The 19,128-nt window shown below is 37.5% G+C and overlaps 1 protein-coding gene across 1 annotated transcript; it reads left to right on the top strand.

The window, feature by feature from the left end:
* Window positions 1-2,811: 2,811 nt before the first annotated feature.
* LOC149182241 (disease resistance protein Roq1-like) lies at window positions 2,812-11,998 on the top strand. The gene is made up of 4 exons (XM_089414499.1): window positions 2,812-3,589; window positions 9,351-10,470; window positions 10,557-10,940; window positions 11,078-11,998. The coding sequence occupies exons 1-4, from the start codon at window positions 2,937-2,939 to the stop codon at window positions 11,996-11,998; spliced, it is 3,078 nt and encodes a 1,025-aa protein (XP_089270625.1). The 5' UTR covers window positions 2,812-2,936.
* The last annotated feature ends 7,130 nt before the right edge of the window (window positions 11,999-19,128 follow it).

Raw genomic sequence — 19,128 nt, 5'->3', positions numbered from 1 at the left:
TCTGGAAACATTTCTAATTCTTCTGCAACTTCTGCCATTTCATTCTTTTTCTTCAAATATTTCAGTTTTCTCCGTGATTATTTGACTCTCTTTTGCTGATGCATCACTCTAATCATAGAGTCAAATTCAAAAATAATTTGCAGTAAATTCAAATATCAAGGAGACCATTCTTATACTTCCAGGCTCATTACATCAAAGCGAAAATCATAATGCATACATAATATGACCTTTATATCAAAGCAGATCCTCATAAAAGTAGCAATTCTACTGAACAAACTTTTACGAAAAGATAAATCAATTTCACTCAAGTTGTTGACTTCACCTTAAAGGATCTAGAGCACCACAACTCATGTAGTAGAAAGAATATTTCCAAGGATTGTTAAAAAATACGTTCACTTAACACATATACATCAATGTCTCAAACACTTGGTGCAAACATCAATGTAATCCCTTTATATCATAATCGGTTAACCAATGTATATAGTAACCACATATCAATTTAAAGTTTCAGATATCAATGTCTCGAACACTTGGTGCAAACATCAATGCAATCCCTTTATATCATAATCATTTAACCAATGTATATAGTAACCACATATCAATTTAAAGTTTCAGATGTTGTTGCCATATTAGCGAAAATTTCAAAACGCTGCAAATTCAAACAACAACTGTATAAACATACCAGCAAAGGGGGATCTCAAACACGATTTCAACTTCAAGAGTCCACCTTTGCACTTTTGATAGACATCCCTGCATAACCACACACTGCTGAATCACAATTTCCTCTCACACGGTCTCCAAGATTAACAACAGAAGCACTTCTGCGGCTCTCAAGAGCTCAACGCACAGCGCCCTCTTTTACCAGCGCTTTGCACCTTTTCCTCGGAAATCCCCAGCTCCTTTAGCAAGCGGCTCTCCTCGGCCCTTCAGGCTCCACACACAGTGTGTGCTTCAATGATACTCTAACAAATAACTTTAAAAAAAATACTCCAGGTGGCACACAATCCGCCACTGTTCAACAACGACGCTTTTACACTGCGCTCAATCCACAATAGGCACAATACACAACACAAGCCATATACCCAATGTGATCACACCTTCCAAGTTGCACGGCAGAGCTACCACGCTTCAGACTCAGGCATACCAGTGATCTGCGCCTCCTCCACATGAAGGCTCAAACGAGCTGTCAGCTCGTTCACACAGCAGCAACTTTCATGCACAGCAGGAGCCACACGCATCTGATACCACTAGCCCTTCAAACAGCAACACACTCCTGAGCACTCGGCTTAGTCGCCCTCGCTCACGGCTCACACCCTTGCCAACAAATTCTTGTTAACTGCTCTCGCACTGCCTCCTCCCTGGGCCATTCTGAGACAAAAAACACCTCTAAACGGCAATACAGCCAATATCCAAAATCCAGACTCTGCACCAGCAGAAACTTACAGTTGCTCTCCACGCTTCCGCTGTGCAATACTTCTTGGCAGCACTCACAGCCACCTCAAGCACTTCGATACCATCTCACACACCCTTAGCTCTGATACCATGAAAAGATCAGAGGCGCACAACACACCAACACAACTCATAAACACTGAAGACAAGAACATCTGAACACTTGCTTCATTCACAGATTCAACAGGTATATATACAAGCTGGAGAAGTTTCTGGAGATCAGTTGAGTCAGTGGCTTGCTGGAGAAGCTTCCCCATTGTCAATGTATCCCCCGACTTCTAAAACTTGAACTTCATTAAATATAGCAGCTGATTTCTAAAACTTGAACTTCTGTTGAATTTTAGTGACAGGTTGTTGGAATTACGTCTGGTTTCCAACATCAATGACATTTCGTGACATTACGACCGTGTAATTCCTGCGTGACAGAAGGGTGATATGTTTTTTTGATGAATCGAGGTTATCCGGATTGCAGAATTTCCAGGAAGCTGCAATACGGATGCCCGATGCGGATTAATTATTATTTAGACCATTGCCTCGACTCAAGTCATAGCTCTACAAATCAATCTACAACCTTGATGTGATGTTCATGAAATTTCTATGAAGCCGCCCATTGATATATTTTATTGGTTCATGGAGATGACGACGCAAATAATTATGAAATTTCTATGAAGCCGCCCATTGATATATTTTATTGGTTCATGCCACATGGAGATGACGACGCAAATAATTTAAAAATTAAGGATTCATGGAGAAGACGAGTCTGAGGCTCGAGGTTTTCAGCCTACAGGGATAATAGATATGTGATAATTTTCAGATGACGACGCAAATAATTTAAAAATTAAGGATTCATGGAGAAGACGAGTCTGAGGCTCGAGGTTTTCAGCCTACAGGGATAATAGATATGTGATAATTTTCAGAAATGTCCGGTGGACGAGCAGGTCTTAGACAGCGCATTTTATAATATTATTTAAATTTTTTAATGAACCGGTAGACATCAAAATTAAATTTGACGCGTTCAATTTTGAACACTGGATGGCATACAGCTATGAAAGACCCAGATTGGTGAGTCGTGACGCATTCTGGATGCGTATAAAATTGCAAGAGTAAATGCCAACAGAAAGGGACAACATTTTTCCGTCTGAATGCGTTCCATTTGTATATCACATGCACTCGAGCATACAGTAGAACGCGTATGGACCCCAGACAGAGATTGGTGAGTCGTGACGCATTCTGGATGCGTGTAAAATTGCAAGAGCAAATGTCAACAGAAAGGACAACATTTCTATTATTTCTCCACCCAGAGAGATATGCAAGATATAACATGGCCGGCCTCATGCGTTATGGTTTATGTATCTCTGTACTCCCAGCTTTTACTCACTTAGATCCTTCCTACTATTTCCCCTTTCCTCTGGAACTATCGCATTGCACATTCAAAGCTTCCCATCTCCCAATCTCTATATCCGTGTCTATTTTAAGAGATATTGGCAATGGCATGTCTAACGTCTGCATCATCCTTTTCCAAAATGCGCTCTGAAAATGAAATTCAGCGTTCTTCTCCTGCAACTATTATTGACGCTACCTCCACCCGCGCATCCTCTTCCAGTGTTGCTGATCCCACCGCCAGCGGCACTTGCGATTATCCCCACGATGGTTTCCGTCACGATGTGTTTATAAACCATCGTGGCCAGGACACGAAGAAAACTTTCGCGAGCTATCTCTATCATCGTCTTCTTTCACTTGGATTCACAGCCTTTTTAGACCAGGAGGAATTGCAAGAGGGACTTCCTTTTCCTTCTCAAATAGAAGACGCCATTCGAACTGCTTTGGTTCATGTGGCAATATTTTCTCCGAAATACGCTGAATCACGATGGTGTTTGGAGGAGCTCCACCTCATGCAGGAGTCGGAGGTTCCAATTATTCCGGTATTTTACCACGTTGAGCCTTCGGAGCTTAGGCGGGTACAGAACAAAACTGGATTGTATGGTAAGGCGCTGCACAATCTCCGAATGAAGGAAATGAAAGACCCTCAAAGTGGTATGACAGTGCCACGATATGACCTACTCACCATTCAAAAATGGATGAACGCTCTTTCTAGTTCTGCAGATATAAGTGGGTTTGATCTGGACGGCAAGTTTAAAGGGTGACACCTCCAACTCCCTCTCCATGGATAGGATATTTTTTTCAGTTAAGAAAAATAATTCATTTCCTATAAAAAAAAAAAAAAATAGTACAAATATCTTGTTTCTTAGTATTTATGTTACTTTTTACCCATCCCGTTTACACTAATATGTTTCCTACAAAATTGAAACAGCATTTTGCGTCTCCTTTTCTACTGTGTTGCTTGATTTTACACGTTTCTTATAGACTCCCTTATGGTATAAGGTTTTTCTCTTAATAGTTCTTATCAAAAATTTATGACTCGACTCCTCAAAACCTAAGTCACTTGACACGGGAATTCGGGACACGTAGGATTCGGGACACGCTGACCCCGGAACAAGACACGTTAGGACACGTTATATATATATATATATTAAAAATTAGATATTAGCATATTTCTTGCACAAATTTTAATTAATGATACAAATTTATTGATTTCAAACATAGATCTTGATTCTTCATCTATAGCTATTACTATTAGCATGCATAGTACATACAAAATTCAAACAAATGTCAGTGGTACTGGTCACATAAACATAAAGGATAAACACACTGACAACTGTAGTTTTCTCATTAAGTCATCAAATCAAAATCTGTTACATAGGTAGTGTTGGTGCAATGCCAATGGCAAATAGAAATAGAAAATATAAAACAACTATAGGTATACAAGCCTCAAGGCATCAATCAGCATTAGAATCAGCATCATTGTCCCCATCATCATGGTCCCCACTGCTCTCCTCTGCATCCTCCTCCTCCCCTGTATCCATAGTCGCCTCTGCATCTGCTGGTATGGAGGTTGACCCCTCTAAGTCATCAAATCTAACAGGCTCAAGCACTGGATCATTGAGATCCATGTTGGCCAATGCCAACTCAACAGTGGTGTCCACACCCATATCATCAGGAAAGACATCCCACATCTTTGTCTTTCCCCTCAACCACTCTTCCCTCTGCCTGTAAATAAGACGAAAGTTGGTGTGCACATACACCATTGTCTCTGCCCTGGACTGCTCAAGCCTGCTCTTCTTCACAGTATGCAAATTCCCATATGTGCTCCAATTCCTCTCGCAATAAGAGGATGAAGTCACCTGAGAGAGGAGCCTCATGGCTAATTGCTGAAGAGGAGGGCTTGTTGCCCCATGATTTTCCCACCAAGAATAGGGCTTCTTAAGCCCCCTGTCCCTAATCACATCATAACCTCCAAATCGACCAGTGCCAGTGGAAAACTCTGCAAAGGCATCCTCCACCTTAGCAAGCAATGCACTATCCTGATAAATCCACCTCAATGCCTCTTTCCTCCCCTGTGAAATTTCACCATCCATGTGAGGACGAAATCTGCGGGAAGGTCCACCATTCAGCCACTCATGGCTGTAGTATTTGGGGTTCAATGAGTGAGCCAAACAATGTAAAGGTGTACAATTCCTGTTCCATATGCGGACAAGAATATCATGTATGGTATCGCAGAAGGCCTATGGTGATGTCTCATACTGGGGGCACTCACTCTGTAGAATAATGCTCCTCACAGACTCAATCATGGAATCCCATCCCTCATAAACCTCTCCTAGGATGGGTTTGTCTGTATCTGCAACTCGAAGCAAAGAGATGATAGGGTCCATGATCCGAATAATTAGATCTACCCTCTCCCACCAAGCATCATCTAGTACCGTGTCCTTCACTCTTTTAGAGGCTGCCTGATCTGTCTTTCTCCAAAAAGACCAAAACCCATAAATAACCATGGACCCAAGAGCAGTCTTGACCTCCCTCAACCTCTTCAACATCATGAATGAAGATGCAAACCGTGTATCAGCAATCTTCAACAATGATAGATTGTTGTACTCCTTGTAGATAGTGAGGGAATTTGTATGATTTTGCACAAAGTTACGGATATGTCTTGCATCCTCAATAATGCTTCCAATCCAAAGCACATCAGAAGCAATGGATTTCAGTGCTAAGTTCAATGAATGGACAATGCAAGGTGTCCAAAACACTTGTGGATATTTAGCTTCCACATTCATGCCAACCGCCTTGCAAACAGGTGCATTATCTGTAATGATTTGCACACAAGATTCAACACCTACCTCTTCGACAACTCTAATAAATAACTCACCCATAAATTGTGCATCCTTGTATTCGCCAAGTGTATCCACTGCTTTCACGAAAACTGGACCATTCAAGGAAGACACCATGAAGTTGATGATTGGGTGTCGTGCTAGATCTGTCCATCCATCAGAAACAATGCTAACCCCAGATGTTGGCCATGATGGCATAATAGGCTCAAGCATTTTTTTCACCTCCTTTTTTGCCTTCGTCAACAATGTGGTTCTCAGCTTCTCTGACCCAGGAGGCACATACCCTGCTGGAGCCGCTTGAGTTAGAGCTCGGCACATCTCAACAAATAAAGGTGAACGTGCAACATTAAATGATATGAAGTTTTGATAGAAGAAGAAGGCAATGGTGAGATCAAGCTCTTCCCGTCTCTCTTTTTGGAAAATCTTGTCCATTGGACCAAGTGATCTTCTTTTTAATGCTTGTCCCCCAGTAGAAGTAGAACTCTCAAATGGAAATTTGGTGGTGGCTTTCCTCAAAAATGGAAGGGGGTCTTCATTCTTTCCCTTGGGTGCTTTTGATTTTGAAGCCAATGCCACATGTTCCATACCAACATTGGCCTCATCTTCCAATTCTTTTCTATTTTGTGAAGTAATAGTTTTACAAGATCCAATCCCACAACCAGGTATAGCCAACAAATGTGATTTCACACGGTAATATGTGCTTTTGAAAGAAATGTTACAAAAGTTTCATTTCCACTGCACATTGCCTCCTCCTTTTCCCTTGTTGTTTGGCCCATCCTCTCTTGTGACATATTTCCACAATGGATATTTATCATTGTCTTTAAGTCCTCTTCCCTAAACATTACTTGCAGCAGACTCTGATGATATTGGGGGAGGAAGGGCATCTCTACCCATGACATTCTTGCCCTTCCTTGCTGCCTTTGATTGAGCCATGTTACCTCAACCTGTAAAAAAAATGAACAAACTGCTGTAAAAATTTAAAAATGCAAAAGAAATGAACAAGAATCAACACTAATTTGAATTGTAATTTGTTACCATTACCAATTTATTGCATAGATGATGTGCAACCGAGGAAAGAGCACCTACATGCTACAACAGTGTGTTTATAAGTTATTTTAATAGATTTTATAATTTTCAAGCAGGTGAACTTATGGCTTGTACAAACATCTGTCCTTCAATAAAATTGCAATCTCATTGGAATTTTGTAGTTGGTGTTGTTCCTTCTAGCTAGCAGGCTGCTCAACATTTTTATTTTTGTGCAATGTGCAGTTATCAGTATCACTATAATGATACAGGCCCCAAGTAAACTCATAAACTTGTGATTTTGCTTCTCAAGTAAACTCAGAGATGACCATGACACTAATATATATATATATATATATATATATATATATCAGTGTATCACTTACTAAGTTATTAAGTTATTAATTACACACACACATGTATATATACCGAGAGTCCGAGACCTGTTGTAACTTGTGATATCAGTGATACACTGATATACATATTAAATTATTAATATAGCAAGGAGGTAGATCCATATACTGTGACAGTGTGAGATAAGCTCTATACACAGACAATGCTGAGATTGATATCACGGAAATAATGACTATGTCAAGAATCAATTTAACCCAGAATTCATATTAAAATTTAATACAGAAGTTATTATTAATGAGTGATAGCAAGTACGACAGATGTTTTTAGTAAAATTCTGGAGAATTAAATAGAGAGGGTTCTAAAGCTACATTACTAACAAGAGCCAACTATTTTTGCCATGCCAAAGCGTTTACGGTTTAGCATTTGTGAGGGGTTTGAGATATTTTTTTAACAGTAATGAGAATCTCTATTTCAGATTTCTCTATACTTGGCATTAGTTTCCTTTCACTTCTGGTACTCGGTCTCATAACGATGCCCGTGCTAAACAAGTTGTGGTATGCTTTTACTTCCACATATTCAATGAGAATAACCTTTTGCTTCTCGGATGGACTTCATATGCTTTACGCTGGAGGAACTTCATATTTGGATTAACCGATTAAGATGAATCCCTTTATAAAACTTGGACTTTGGATTGTTAATTTGTTATCATAACCTTAGATCATAACCGGCACCGCTGATACAAAGAAATGCGTTATCTGGTGGACCGTGGACTACTTACCTCAGAACTTGAAGTTAAAACTGGTGGACTGTGGACGTTGGGTGGACTGTGGACGTTGGGCGGTCCTCTCCTCGCTGCAACAGAGCAATCCTTTGCCAACTGACTTGCAGAATGAGCCGTCAACTAAGCAAACACGCCCCCTTTAACCTAGCAGCAGTTCCGAGCCCTGGAAACGAGTCCACAAACCACGACACGACATAAAAATCGCGACATGCTTGGAAATTCATGACACGTTACCAGACACGACGTGTCATAAAAGGACACGACGTGTCATGAAATCTGGACACGAATCCGCAGAAAATCGTGTCGGATTCGAGCGATTCGCGATTCGTCAAGGGTTTTGGTCGAATCCGGTATCATAGCTCAAAACCTATTTAAAATAAACAGATTACAAAAGCCGAGTTACAAAAGCCCTGTCTGTCCATGTCCTCTATGAAGGACCAAGGCAAGAAATCTCATATGAAATTTATGTATTCTTCCTTGATCTTAATATGGTTTTCAAAAATTGCATATGCGATCTTACCAAGTTCCACCCTCAAACCTCTTTTGGATAGGAGGTCGGTTGTTGTATTTTGTTCCCTGTAAATATGTTCAAAGTGGATATGTTGGAAGAAATTTACCAGGTTTGTTCCCTGTAAATATGTTCAAAGTGGATATGCTGGAAGAAATTTACCAGGACCCTAATACGATTCATCCAATTTGATAGAATATGTGGACTGAAGGCATTGTGATCCTTTATCCAATCGATGATGTTCTTTGCATCTCTGTATACTTGCAGTGTCTCAATGCCAACCACTTTGCAGCTGATAACAGATCCCATAAGGCAATGATCTCTGCTCTATTATTTGTTCCTCTATCTCTTTCCCACCAGAAACCCACCAGAAATGATAGTAGAAAATAAAACTGATTTCTTCGTCTTGCAAGCAGCATCAAAGAAGCCCACAGGATGGACCTTCCATATATTTTTGGACTTGACCATTCTATTAATCACCTTGCCCAATCTCATTGTAATATGTCATAGTTTTAATAATGTCCCTATGTATAGAAATTGATTTCTGTTCAAAAATTCCAGCATTCCTTCTCCATGGATAGGATATACAACATGTATAATGGTGTTTTTTTTTCCTCGGGTTTTAATAGCCAGCGACGAAGACCTCTCTTTATAGATAATGTATTTAGTTTTTAAGAGAGGTTAAGAATATAGTGTTTTTTGATTAAAATGATAGCATATTCATATTGATGAGGTTTAACCGATTTGGTTGTTCTGTGTTATTTAGTTTTTAAGAGCGGTTAAGAATGTACAACATCAGAAGGCTTGAGACAAATCTGTTAGCACCATCTTGATAATAACATGCACAAATAAGTTTATTGTTTTTTTTTTTAAATTAAAGCTCGAATATTTATAGATATTATGTGCTAATTATTATCATCGCACAAATAAGTTTATTGTTTTTTTATTAAAATTTTGCCTCAAATATTTATCGATATTATGTACTAATTATCACTGATGTGCTAATTATTAGTGACGAGGGCATGATGCTGGAGAAACTCGTCCAACGTATCGTGGAAATAATCTCTCAAAGAAAAAGGGCAATGTTCAACCAGGTAAAAACACGGTTATATGTGGCCAAATATCCCACTGGTTTAGAAGACAAAATAAAAGATTTTGAAAAAGTAATAAGGCAACAACACAGGGGGAAAGTTCAGATGGTCGGCATAGTTGGTTTAGGTGGAGTGGGAAAGACAACTCTGGCTTTGGAGTTCTTCAATAGAAAAAGTTCAGGGTACACTAACTCCCACTTTTTGTCAGATGTAAGAGAAAACGCTAAAAGCCCAGCACAGCTGTTGCACTGGCAGAGAGAACTACTTAATGGCTTAACAAAACAGCATATAGACAACATCCATCAAGGTAAACAGATGCTTAAAGAGTTTCTCTCATATCCATATATTCAGTTCTTGATCGTTTTAGATGATGTAGATAATCAAGAACAAGTGGATAGCCTCTTACCAGATAGAGATGTCTACTGTTCAAATACATTAATTTTGATTACATCTCGGGACAGAGACGTCCTTAGAAAGTTGGGAGTGGAAGAGATATCCATTTATAAGTTAACAGGTCTGCATTTACGGCACTCACGACAGTTCTTTTGCTCTTTTGCCTTCTCTAAACCCTACCCTCTCAGAGGATTTGAAGATTTGGTAAATGAGTTTGTCATGGCATGCCAGGGATTGCCATTATCATTAAAGTTGTTTGGGGCACTTCTTTCAGGAGAAAATGACAAATCTGTTTGGAAGAATACACTTTCCCGAATACATGAACTTCCAAATGATATCCACAAAAAATTAAAAATTAGTTATGATGCACTCCCTGAAAAGCAAAAACAAATATTTCTAGATATTGCCTGCTTTTTCTTGGGATCAAAGAAAGATGTCACCGTGGGAATATGGGACGAACCAAGCTGCAAGGGTTCTTCGAGGTTTCAAAATCTAGAGAGCAAATGCTTGGTGGAAGTGGACAGTGATAATTGTATATATATGCATGATCACCTGCGGGATTTAGGACGAGAGATTGCACGGAACAAATTACCCCTCCGTCTTTGGCATCCGACAGAGAACATTGATACTTTGTTGCAGCAATCTTTTGTAAGTCCTCAATCATTTAGTGTATTTAATTGAAGAAAACAAGTATAAACAATTTCAAAATTTTGATATTTTTGGAAAATGAACAGAGATCAATTGAAGTGCGGGCAATTAGGACGTTTCATAACAACGATACGAATCCGGATTCGTATTGGAATAGCCATAACGTAACGTTGTCATGGCGCAAAAGGAGTGAGGAGCAGCTCGGGAACAGTCTGGTGAACCTTTCCAATAAACTGCACAAGACATGTTATCGGTTTCTTGGAATTGGTGTCGAAAAGTTGCAACTTCTTGATACGGAAGGGCATTTTTTGGAGTGCATTTTGAGGAGGGTGCACTCCCCACATCTCACATGGCTTTCTTGGCGTGAGTGTCCCTACTCTTCCCTCCCTTCCTGGATACCAATGCAAAATTTAAGGGTTTTGAAGGTCAAAGGGAAACTATTGAGAACATTGTGGCAAGGCAGATCGCAGGTAAATCTGAATTTGTTTGTTCTTTAGTAGTTGATATTGTACCGCTGGACTCGAAAGGAATTGTAAGAGTTCTCTTGATGAGAATCATCCGCTTGTTATATCTTTTTAACAGTTTAAACTTTAAACACATTTTGCAGGCGCCTCTTCACTTGCGGGACTTAGAGATTTATGGTGGCCTCTCTAAGATTCCAAAATCCATGGTACAGCTGAAGCACCTGGAACGGATTTTCTTCTGCTATGGTCTTTTCCAAAAACTGCCAGAAGAATTTTGTGATATGAAGATCTTGAAAGTTTTGGTGCTCAAAGAGTGCTCAGGACTGAAGGCGCTGCCAGAGTCCTTCGGGAACTTGTGGAGCCTCCAACACTTGGAGCTGTATCAATGCTCAATATTGGAAGGGCTGCCAGAGTCCTTCGGTAATTTGCTGAGCCTCCAACACGTGGTGCTGTCGCACATCAGATTCGTGAGGCTGCCAGATTCCTTCAGTAATTTGCCGAGCCTCCAACACTTGGAGCTGTCTTGCTGCGAGATGCTGAAAAGGCTGCCCGAGTCCTTCTGTAATTTGCCTAACCTCCAATACTTGAAGTTGTCTTATTGCCGGATATTGGAAGGACTGCCCGAGTCATTCAGTAATTTGCATAACCTACAATACTTGGAGTTGTCAAATTGCCAGATATTGAAAGGACTGCCAGAGTCTTTCGGTAATTTGCCGAGCCTCCAAAGCTTTCAACTGTCTAACTGTCCGATATTGGAAGGGCTTCCAGAGTCTTTCGGTAATTTGCGGAGCCTCCAAAGCTTTCAACTGTCTAACTGTTCGATATCGAAAGGGCTGCCAGAGTCTTTCGGTAATTTGCCTAGCCTCCAAGACTTGGTGCTGTATGCCATCGAATTTGTGAAGTTCCCAGAGTCCTTCGGTAATTTGCCCAGCCTCCAACAGATGGAGCTGTCTGCCTGCTGGGTATTGAGGACGCTGCCAAAGTCCTTAGGTAATTTGCCCAGCCTCGAAAGTTGCGGGTTGTGGAGAGGATGCCAAAGCCCTCATGCCAAATCAAGTGGATAACTTGACGAGTCTAGTCCGGAGCATGTGGTTGTCTGGGTGCGGTAGTGCTAAAGTTCTTCGGTAATTGACTAATCTGCAAATACATGCAGCCATATTGGATCAAGACTTTGGAGAACTGCCAAAGTCCATTCAGTAATTTGACGCCTCAAGTACTGGAGCCGTCTAAGTGGCTGAGTCTGGAGAGGTTACCAAAGTATTAGAGCACTGGTTTCGCGGGTAGGAGGTTGTGTGAAGTTTGAAGAGCATACGGTTTTTTATGTTTCACTCCGCCAACAGAGTTTAAAGTACTAGAGTGTATATCACTATTGGAACTCAATACCTCGGATTGTCCCAATCTAAAGTGGGTTGAGGTAGGATTAAACAACCTGCACCCATCAAAGACTACAGTCGGTTAAATTTGTAATTTGTATTAACTAAACTGAAATAAAAATCCAAGAATTTTCATTTGCAATGGAAGGCCATGAAAATATAGACATCCACGGGTGTAATATAAAAGGGAAAAAATTTGTCCATCCCATGTAAATATATTGGTCCATGTCCACTTATCAGGATGCGTTGTATAATTATATTCCCATTAAATGGGCTTAACGGCAATTTATTATTAATGAAACGTTTTTATAGTTAATATTTTTATTAGAGACGAGTTGGTGATTTGCTTTTTCAATTTTATTTTTGTATAGTTTTAACTCCAATGGCTTACAAATATGAAAGTAAAACTAAATAATTGAATATTGAATTTTCAACTTATATTATATTATAAAAATATAGATATGTAACCTTTTAATATTTGAATAATCTCTTTCACGGTTAAGCTTTTTGGGGTTTTTTGTGTTTTGATAAATAAAAGAAAAATAGAATAGGATTGAATGTTGTATTTTAATTATTATAACTTTACCATATAATAAAATTAAAAATAATTATAACTATAATTATATTTTTTAAAATAATTTTTATAAATAAATAAATAATTTTTTTAATGTTAATTTTTATAAATAAATAAATTATATTTTTCATTATTAATTTTTTTAAATTAGTTATAAAAATTACAAATACGTAATTTTTAATATTTGAATGATGTCTTTCACGTTCAAGTGTGTTGTAATATTTGAATGATTTTTTTTACTCTGAAATCTTTTGTGTTTTAAGAAAAATTGAATATGATTGAATATTTTTTTTGGGTAAGTTTGGTAGATCTGTCCATTTTCATTAAATATAAGCAGTTACATCCACATATGAGTAGTCAGGTGGCCTCAACTTTCCCAAAGGGAAACGAAGTCTGTTGGCCACCTCACAGCATGATAAGTCATCCACTAGCAAAAAATGATAAGCCTTTCTACCCAAGCTATATAAGTTTTTATATCATCACTGTGTCCACACACTATTTGCCTATGAACATATAAAATATCATGTTGAAAATTAAAAGCTAACTGCATATATAATAATCAAAATTGAAACCAACTATCATCCTATTCATCTCCCTCGACAAAAGCAAATTCGATCGGGGTCGGGTCTTTAACATTGAAACCATGCAACATTGTCTACGAGAGAAACTAGGGGAGGTGACCCTCAATTTGTCATAGGGGTCCATCCTGTTTTTGCAGTTGGAACTTAAGTTTCTAGAAGTCCTACTTGTAGTTAGGGAAGCCTTGTACCAATATTGCCATGCTCACTGAAATTTGTTCCAAGGCCTTGCCCAGGATACTTTTCATGGTCTAATACGGGGACAAAGTATGTTTGAACTAGGTCACTAGCCCTCGAGTACACCTTACCATAGCTCGTCAGCCCTCCATCTCAATATCCATCGAGCCTGCTTGGCAGTTCAGATCTGATCTGGGTCCCACTCCTCAATCAATCTTCTGATTTCTTCACTCTCAATATCCATTGAGCCTACCTGGCAGTTCAAATCTGTGTCCCACTCCTCAATCAATCTTCTGATTTCTTCACTAGTTTACTCGGGATAATTGAATATTTTTTATTATATAATTATATAAAATAAAAATTAATTAATTATATTTAATTTAAAATAAATTTTCTAAATTATTTGTTTTTTTAAATAAAATTATTTATTTTATTTTTTAATAAATAATAATTTATAAGTGATATTACGTGTAAAGAACTTTGACTTAAAATTATTTAAATTATTTTATTAGTTATAAAAAACAATAATATATAATAATTTACCATTAGTATATTACATTCAATATGGATCAAGTTTTAAACATAGTTAGATTTAATATAATATTACATGTGGGTAAATTTTTTATCATAGTTTTTGGTAAATTGTCAGATTTTACTACTAAATAATTTAGATACTGATTTTCAAATTAATGGCTTTTTAAATTTGGTTCGAGGTTAATTCGGAGATTTTTTTATTTTTTTCTCCTGCAGAGAGACATTTAACGTAAATTTTCTAAAATTTTCAAGCTTGGATGCTTGTGATTACAACCTTGAGAGGGACTATGCGTTATTATTAGAATTTTAGCAATATTAGTTAAAATACATATATTTGATCTCTCTCAACCTTTAGTAGATCTGAGCTCGAAATATTTACCCACAAAGTATAAACTATGTTTCTTTCATTAATCAAAAGCATAGTACATCCCGCTTATATAAAAGTATATTAGATCAAACATTTTCTAAACAAGAAACCTGTTGTTGAGAAAGCATCTCAACAAACCAAACCTGTTTATTTACTTTAAAACCATTATTTCCAAGTCTCTCCCTTAACACTTGTATTATTACATGAATTACATTCCACATATAGATGACATTTGCCTGATATAGTCCATTGACACTTCTACTCACTCTGAAGTCTCACGGTTGTCGTTTTTCTTCCACCACAATTTTCTAACTTCCCACTCGACTCATTTAAGGTACAACTGTCTTTGACCATTGTTGATGAGCTTGCATGATCGACAATATTGAATCACAGATGCCTAAAATCCACAATATTGAATCACTTTATTTTTCCATATTACATAGCTCATTGGAATTCTCAGAAAAAATAGCCAAGTAATGAAGCATTGTATGAATAATCTCCCATATGTCAAATGACATAGCTAGTTGTGTCTGTTATTGGGATAACGGTCTAGGCATAGAATGTATTCATAATTTAACTATACAACTTGACCTTTCAATCGTACATATACAAACTTATAGTCAACATATACAAAATATAATTAAATAACTATGCTTTAGAAAATTTTGAGAGGCTCGGTAGTAAATTCATAATCACTGTCAAAATTTATTGATTTTTCAAAGACAACATCTAATGTATCTTCAGAAATGGCTAAGTTAGCTGACTCTTTGTGTTTTCCATTCAAAAGATCTCTAGCACGATCTTTGCAATTGATGGCTATGTGTCAATGTCTTCGGCACTAGAACATTCCGCTGAGTTCTTGTTTTTATGGAAATAAATTCATGATATTCATCCATGGTATCAGAATCCATGATATTGATCCATTGTGTTCACGTAGAATATATGTTATTTAAAGGGGAAATTAAATTAGCCTATAAGGATTATTTCCAAGTATCCTCAATTAAAATGGATATAAGCTCATTTAATTTGCCATTTAAATAAATTATATTCCACATGAATACAATGAATCAAATTCATGGGTTATCATACCATGGGTGAATATCATGAAGTTATTTTAATTTTAGGATTTTTTGAATATTTTATTTTATTTACTATACTTTATTAAAATTTTTTAATAATATTAATGATTAATTGTGATCTATTTTTTAATTATTTTTTTCCTATTTAAATAATTTTATTAATTTAATTTTATTTTTTATTATATATTTTGATCCCTCTTATCTTGTTTATGTTATGTTATTAAAATTTAATTTTTTAATAATACTAACGATTAATTTTGACATTTTTAAAATTTTTATTGTTGTTTATCACCTATTAATCTTAATTCAAGATTTTTTTCTCTCCCTTTAATTTTGTCCCTTCTTTATATATAAATTTTTGTTAGCACTTTTGTATCATTATTCAACCTACTTACACAATTCAGCTCTAAATGTCTATCTACAATGTTTACACAATGCAACGCTAAATGTCTATCTACAATGTTAATTAAGGTTTAAATCTTTGTAATATTATGTTTAATATGGTTTGGGTGTACACTTGCAAGTTGTTTTCAAGGTTTTAATTTTTAGAATTATTTAACATGACTTGTGTACAATTATTGAATTATGTATAACATGTTTTGGGTGTATACTTGCGATTTTTTTCATTGTAAGAGAATATTTTTGTTTTGAAAAAATAAAAATTGTATATAATATATCAAAAGAAAAAATATATATGAGGCATGTTCTAATGTTTAAGCATAGAGATATGAATTATGTTGCAAGAATGAAGCACTTACATTAGAAAAATTGAATAATTTGAGCGCAAGGCACAACTTAAAAGCTAGTGTTACCGTTGATTTTCATAGTGCATGATAAAATGGTGGAGAAACGAATGTGGACCTCCCACTCATGTTGAAGTTTAGCAGAAAAGGGGGTCTGAGGGTGTGGTCAGTAGTAATTGAACTTCATTGATCAAAGATCAGTGGCTAAGATTTATTATGAGGCCCATTGTCGCAAAACCCTAAACTGGTAAGGGGGGAATGGGGGGAGGCACACAACCATAAAAGTAATGAAGATCGTTTTGCCAAAGGCCTAGCCACATGATGTAACAAAGATCTTGAAAATGTATAGGCATCCACGAAGGATATGTCTAACAATTGATGAAGTTGAGAGCGTTGACATGATATTTGATGTGGATGGACAACATGGAAGTCCCTGTTAGCAACACTTCAACATGATTTCATCACTGAGGTCATTTAGATTTTCGAAATTCATGTGTAACTGAATGAAACATATTTATAATTAGAAAAGAGGGAGAATACATTTACTTTGGTTGAGAAATAAAGCATAACAACAACTTTTGAGTTATCTCCCAACCCAACGAGTTAAAGTGGTTCTTTATAGACTACAGCTAGCTCCAAATCAGTAGACCTTGTGAAAAAATACTAGGTTGCTTCTACTTCATTTCTTGGTCCTTAAAAAGAACAAAATGACTAAAACTAAAAATTCAAAACATGCATCATCCGACACTATAAATTTTGATAATGTACCATTAGTTGATAGGGAAGCTAGTGTATATGGCACCCTTTATAAATTTGACCTGTACAAAGTTAGGGAAGAAACATTTACTAAAACCATTCATTCTTTAGGCTCATTTCAAATTGTGAATCCAGTTTTGCGTTTGTTACCATTCCCCAAGCCTACGATTTTGCCGAATTTATCTCTCGGTGTGGGATGTACTTTGTGTATAGTAAAAATAATATCATTTCAAAGGAAGGTCATGTCACGCCTCATATTTTCCTTGGGCCAATATGAAGTATGTTGTGTTTAGAACTTGTTAAAATCCCTCTAGTTATAACTGAAGAAAGTGCAGGTAAAATATAAAAGCAGTTATCAAAAGCAGAAAAGAACACAATGATTGAGTTCATGTTGCCCCCTAATACTCCCGTTCCTAAATTGATCTCGACTTTTCCATTAAATTTATTTTTAGAACCTGCTCAAGATATTTTATCTGCCATTATTTGTTTCGTAGGAACTAATGATGTAGAGGTCATTAATGAAAGTATGTAAGAGTTGTTTAATATTCTCTCTTAAAAGTAAAACCATGTGTTGTAGTGGCTACAACTATCCTCCAAAATTTTTCCTTAGCTTTGTTTTGGAGCCTCCCTACCAACCATCCTTAGAAGCGTGTTTTTCACTGCCTAGGTACTTATGATTTGAGTTGAGTTTCTTTGGAATAACAACTTGTGTTCACTAACTTTTTTGTCTTTCACCCGCAAGCTAACCTCCCATGACTTGGTCTCAACTTGGTTCTTGTGCTGACTTGGAAAACTACACAACACTTGAGGGCAACCAACCTTGCTCTCTAGAATTGCGTAGTGCATCCTGGTAGCCAGAATTTCTCTCCAAAATTGGGTAGAGCAAACAATATTCCTTCCCCAAGAAAATTGCACAGAGTAGCCCATCACTGGGCTTGCTCTCAGAATTTGTACAATTCTGATTGGCAGTGTAACACCCTCCAGGGTAAATGTGCATATAAACCAACATAATAGGAGCATAACTACAATAAACATATCAACCATCAAAATCCATATATATATCACTACATTTTCACAAGAAAATCAAGGGAATGGATTTCTCATTAATGAATGCAATGAACCAACTGGAGATGGGACTACCACGTTCCACTCGACCATAGATTGGCTGAGCCAGGTCTCTCTTTAGCCAATCACCCATATGCCATATTCCAAGCATGATTGCGAGACTCATAGAAAACATCAAAAACACCAATAAATATGGATGCCACCAAGGTTCTCCACCTACATAGTGAAGAATTTGAGTGCCTCCAAGTCTCTCAAGATTTACTATGCATCCGTAGTCTGATCCAGGGATCACTAGGCCCTACACCAAGACATACTCTCTAGACTTTACCATGCATTCCATCCCGGAATCACTAGGCCCAGCAGAGATAAAATCCACCTCTTATCTTTACCGTATATCTCACCATTCACCGGCAAGGATTCCTAGGCCCATCGAGGCACACAATCTGGCTTTACCGCAACCCACAGTGTTTTTCAAGGGTTACTAGGCCAGTGGCTTCATGCATCCTCAATCTGGTTCAAGGACCACTACCACCATGTGTTTGTCAATTCGGAGATCCACCCCACTTAGCGTCGAACCCAATCCGTCCATCCTCCACAAAAAGCATGAGAGAACCCATCTCAACAAAACTACCGGGAAATGGCAAGGCTAGGCTGAAAATAATGTCACACCTGGCAATATCCATCCCATGGTAGAAAAGAAACACATGCAATCCCATGCATACAAAATCTAGCGAGGAAAACACACATGTAAGTTGATACCTACAATGAAGCCTATTGTAGTTGCTTGATCCCACCTTTCCCTGCTTGATCTTTGCTTCCTCTTGCCTTCTTTTCATTTCTTTCTCTAAGGCCAAAGTGCTTCAAGAAAACTGTAAGTGTCCAAGAGTATGAGAGAGAGAGAGAGAGAATAACGAGAGAGCTCCAAAACTAAACTAACAAAGTCCTCCC

Source organism: Pinus tabuliformis, chromosome 3_2, assembly GCF_031772625.1.
Source record: "Pinus tabuliformis cultivar Carrire ecotype Pingquan chromosome 3_2, CPIR1, whole genome shotgun sequence".
NCBI classification, from domain to species: Eukaryota; Viridiplantae; Streptophyta; class Pinopsida; order Pinales; family Pinaceae; genus Pinus; species Pinus tabuliformis.
The sequence above is the reverse complement of the archived record's forward strand: the minus strand, read 5'-3'. Positions and strand labels throughout refer to the sequence as shown.

Excerpts from the sequence above, each read along its gene's own strand:
- LOC149182241 (XM_089414499.1), top strand. The coding sequence starts at position 2,937 with ATGGCATGTCTAACGTCTGCATCATCCTTTTCCAAAATGCGCTCTGAA. Across the intron at positions 3,590-9,350 it reads CTGGACGGCAAGTTTAAAGG|TGACGAGGGCATGATGCTGG; the intron begins GTGACACCTCCA and ends GCTAATTATTAG. Across the intron at positions 10,941-11,077 it reads TGTGGCAAGGCAGATCGCAG|GCGCCTCTTCACTTGCGGGA; the intron begins GTAAATCTGAAT and ends CACATTTTGCAG.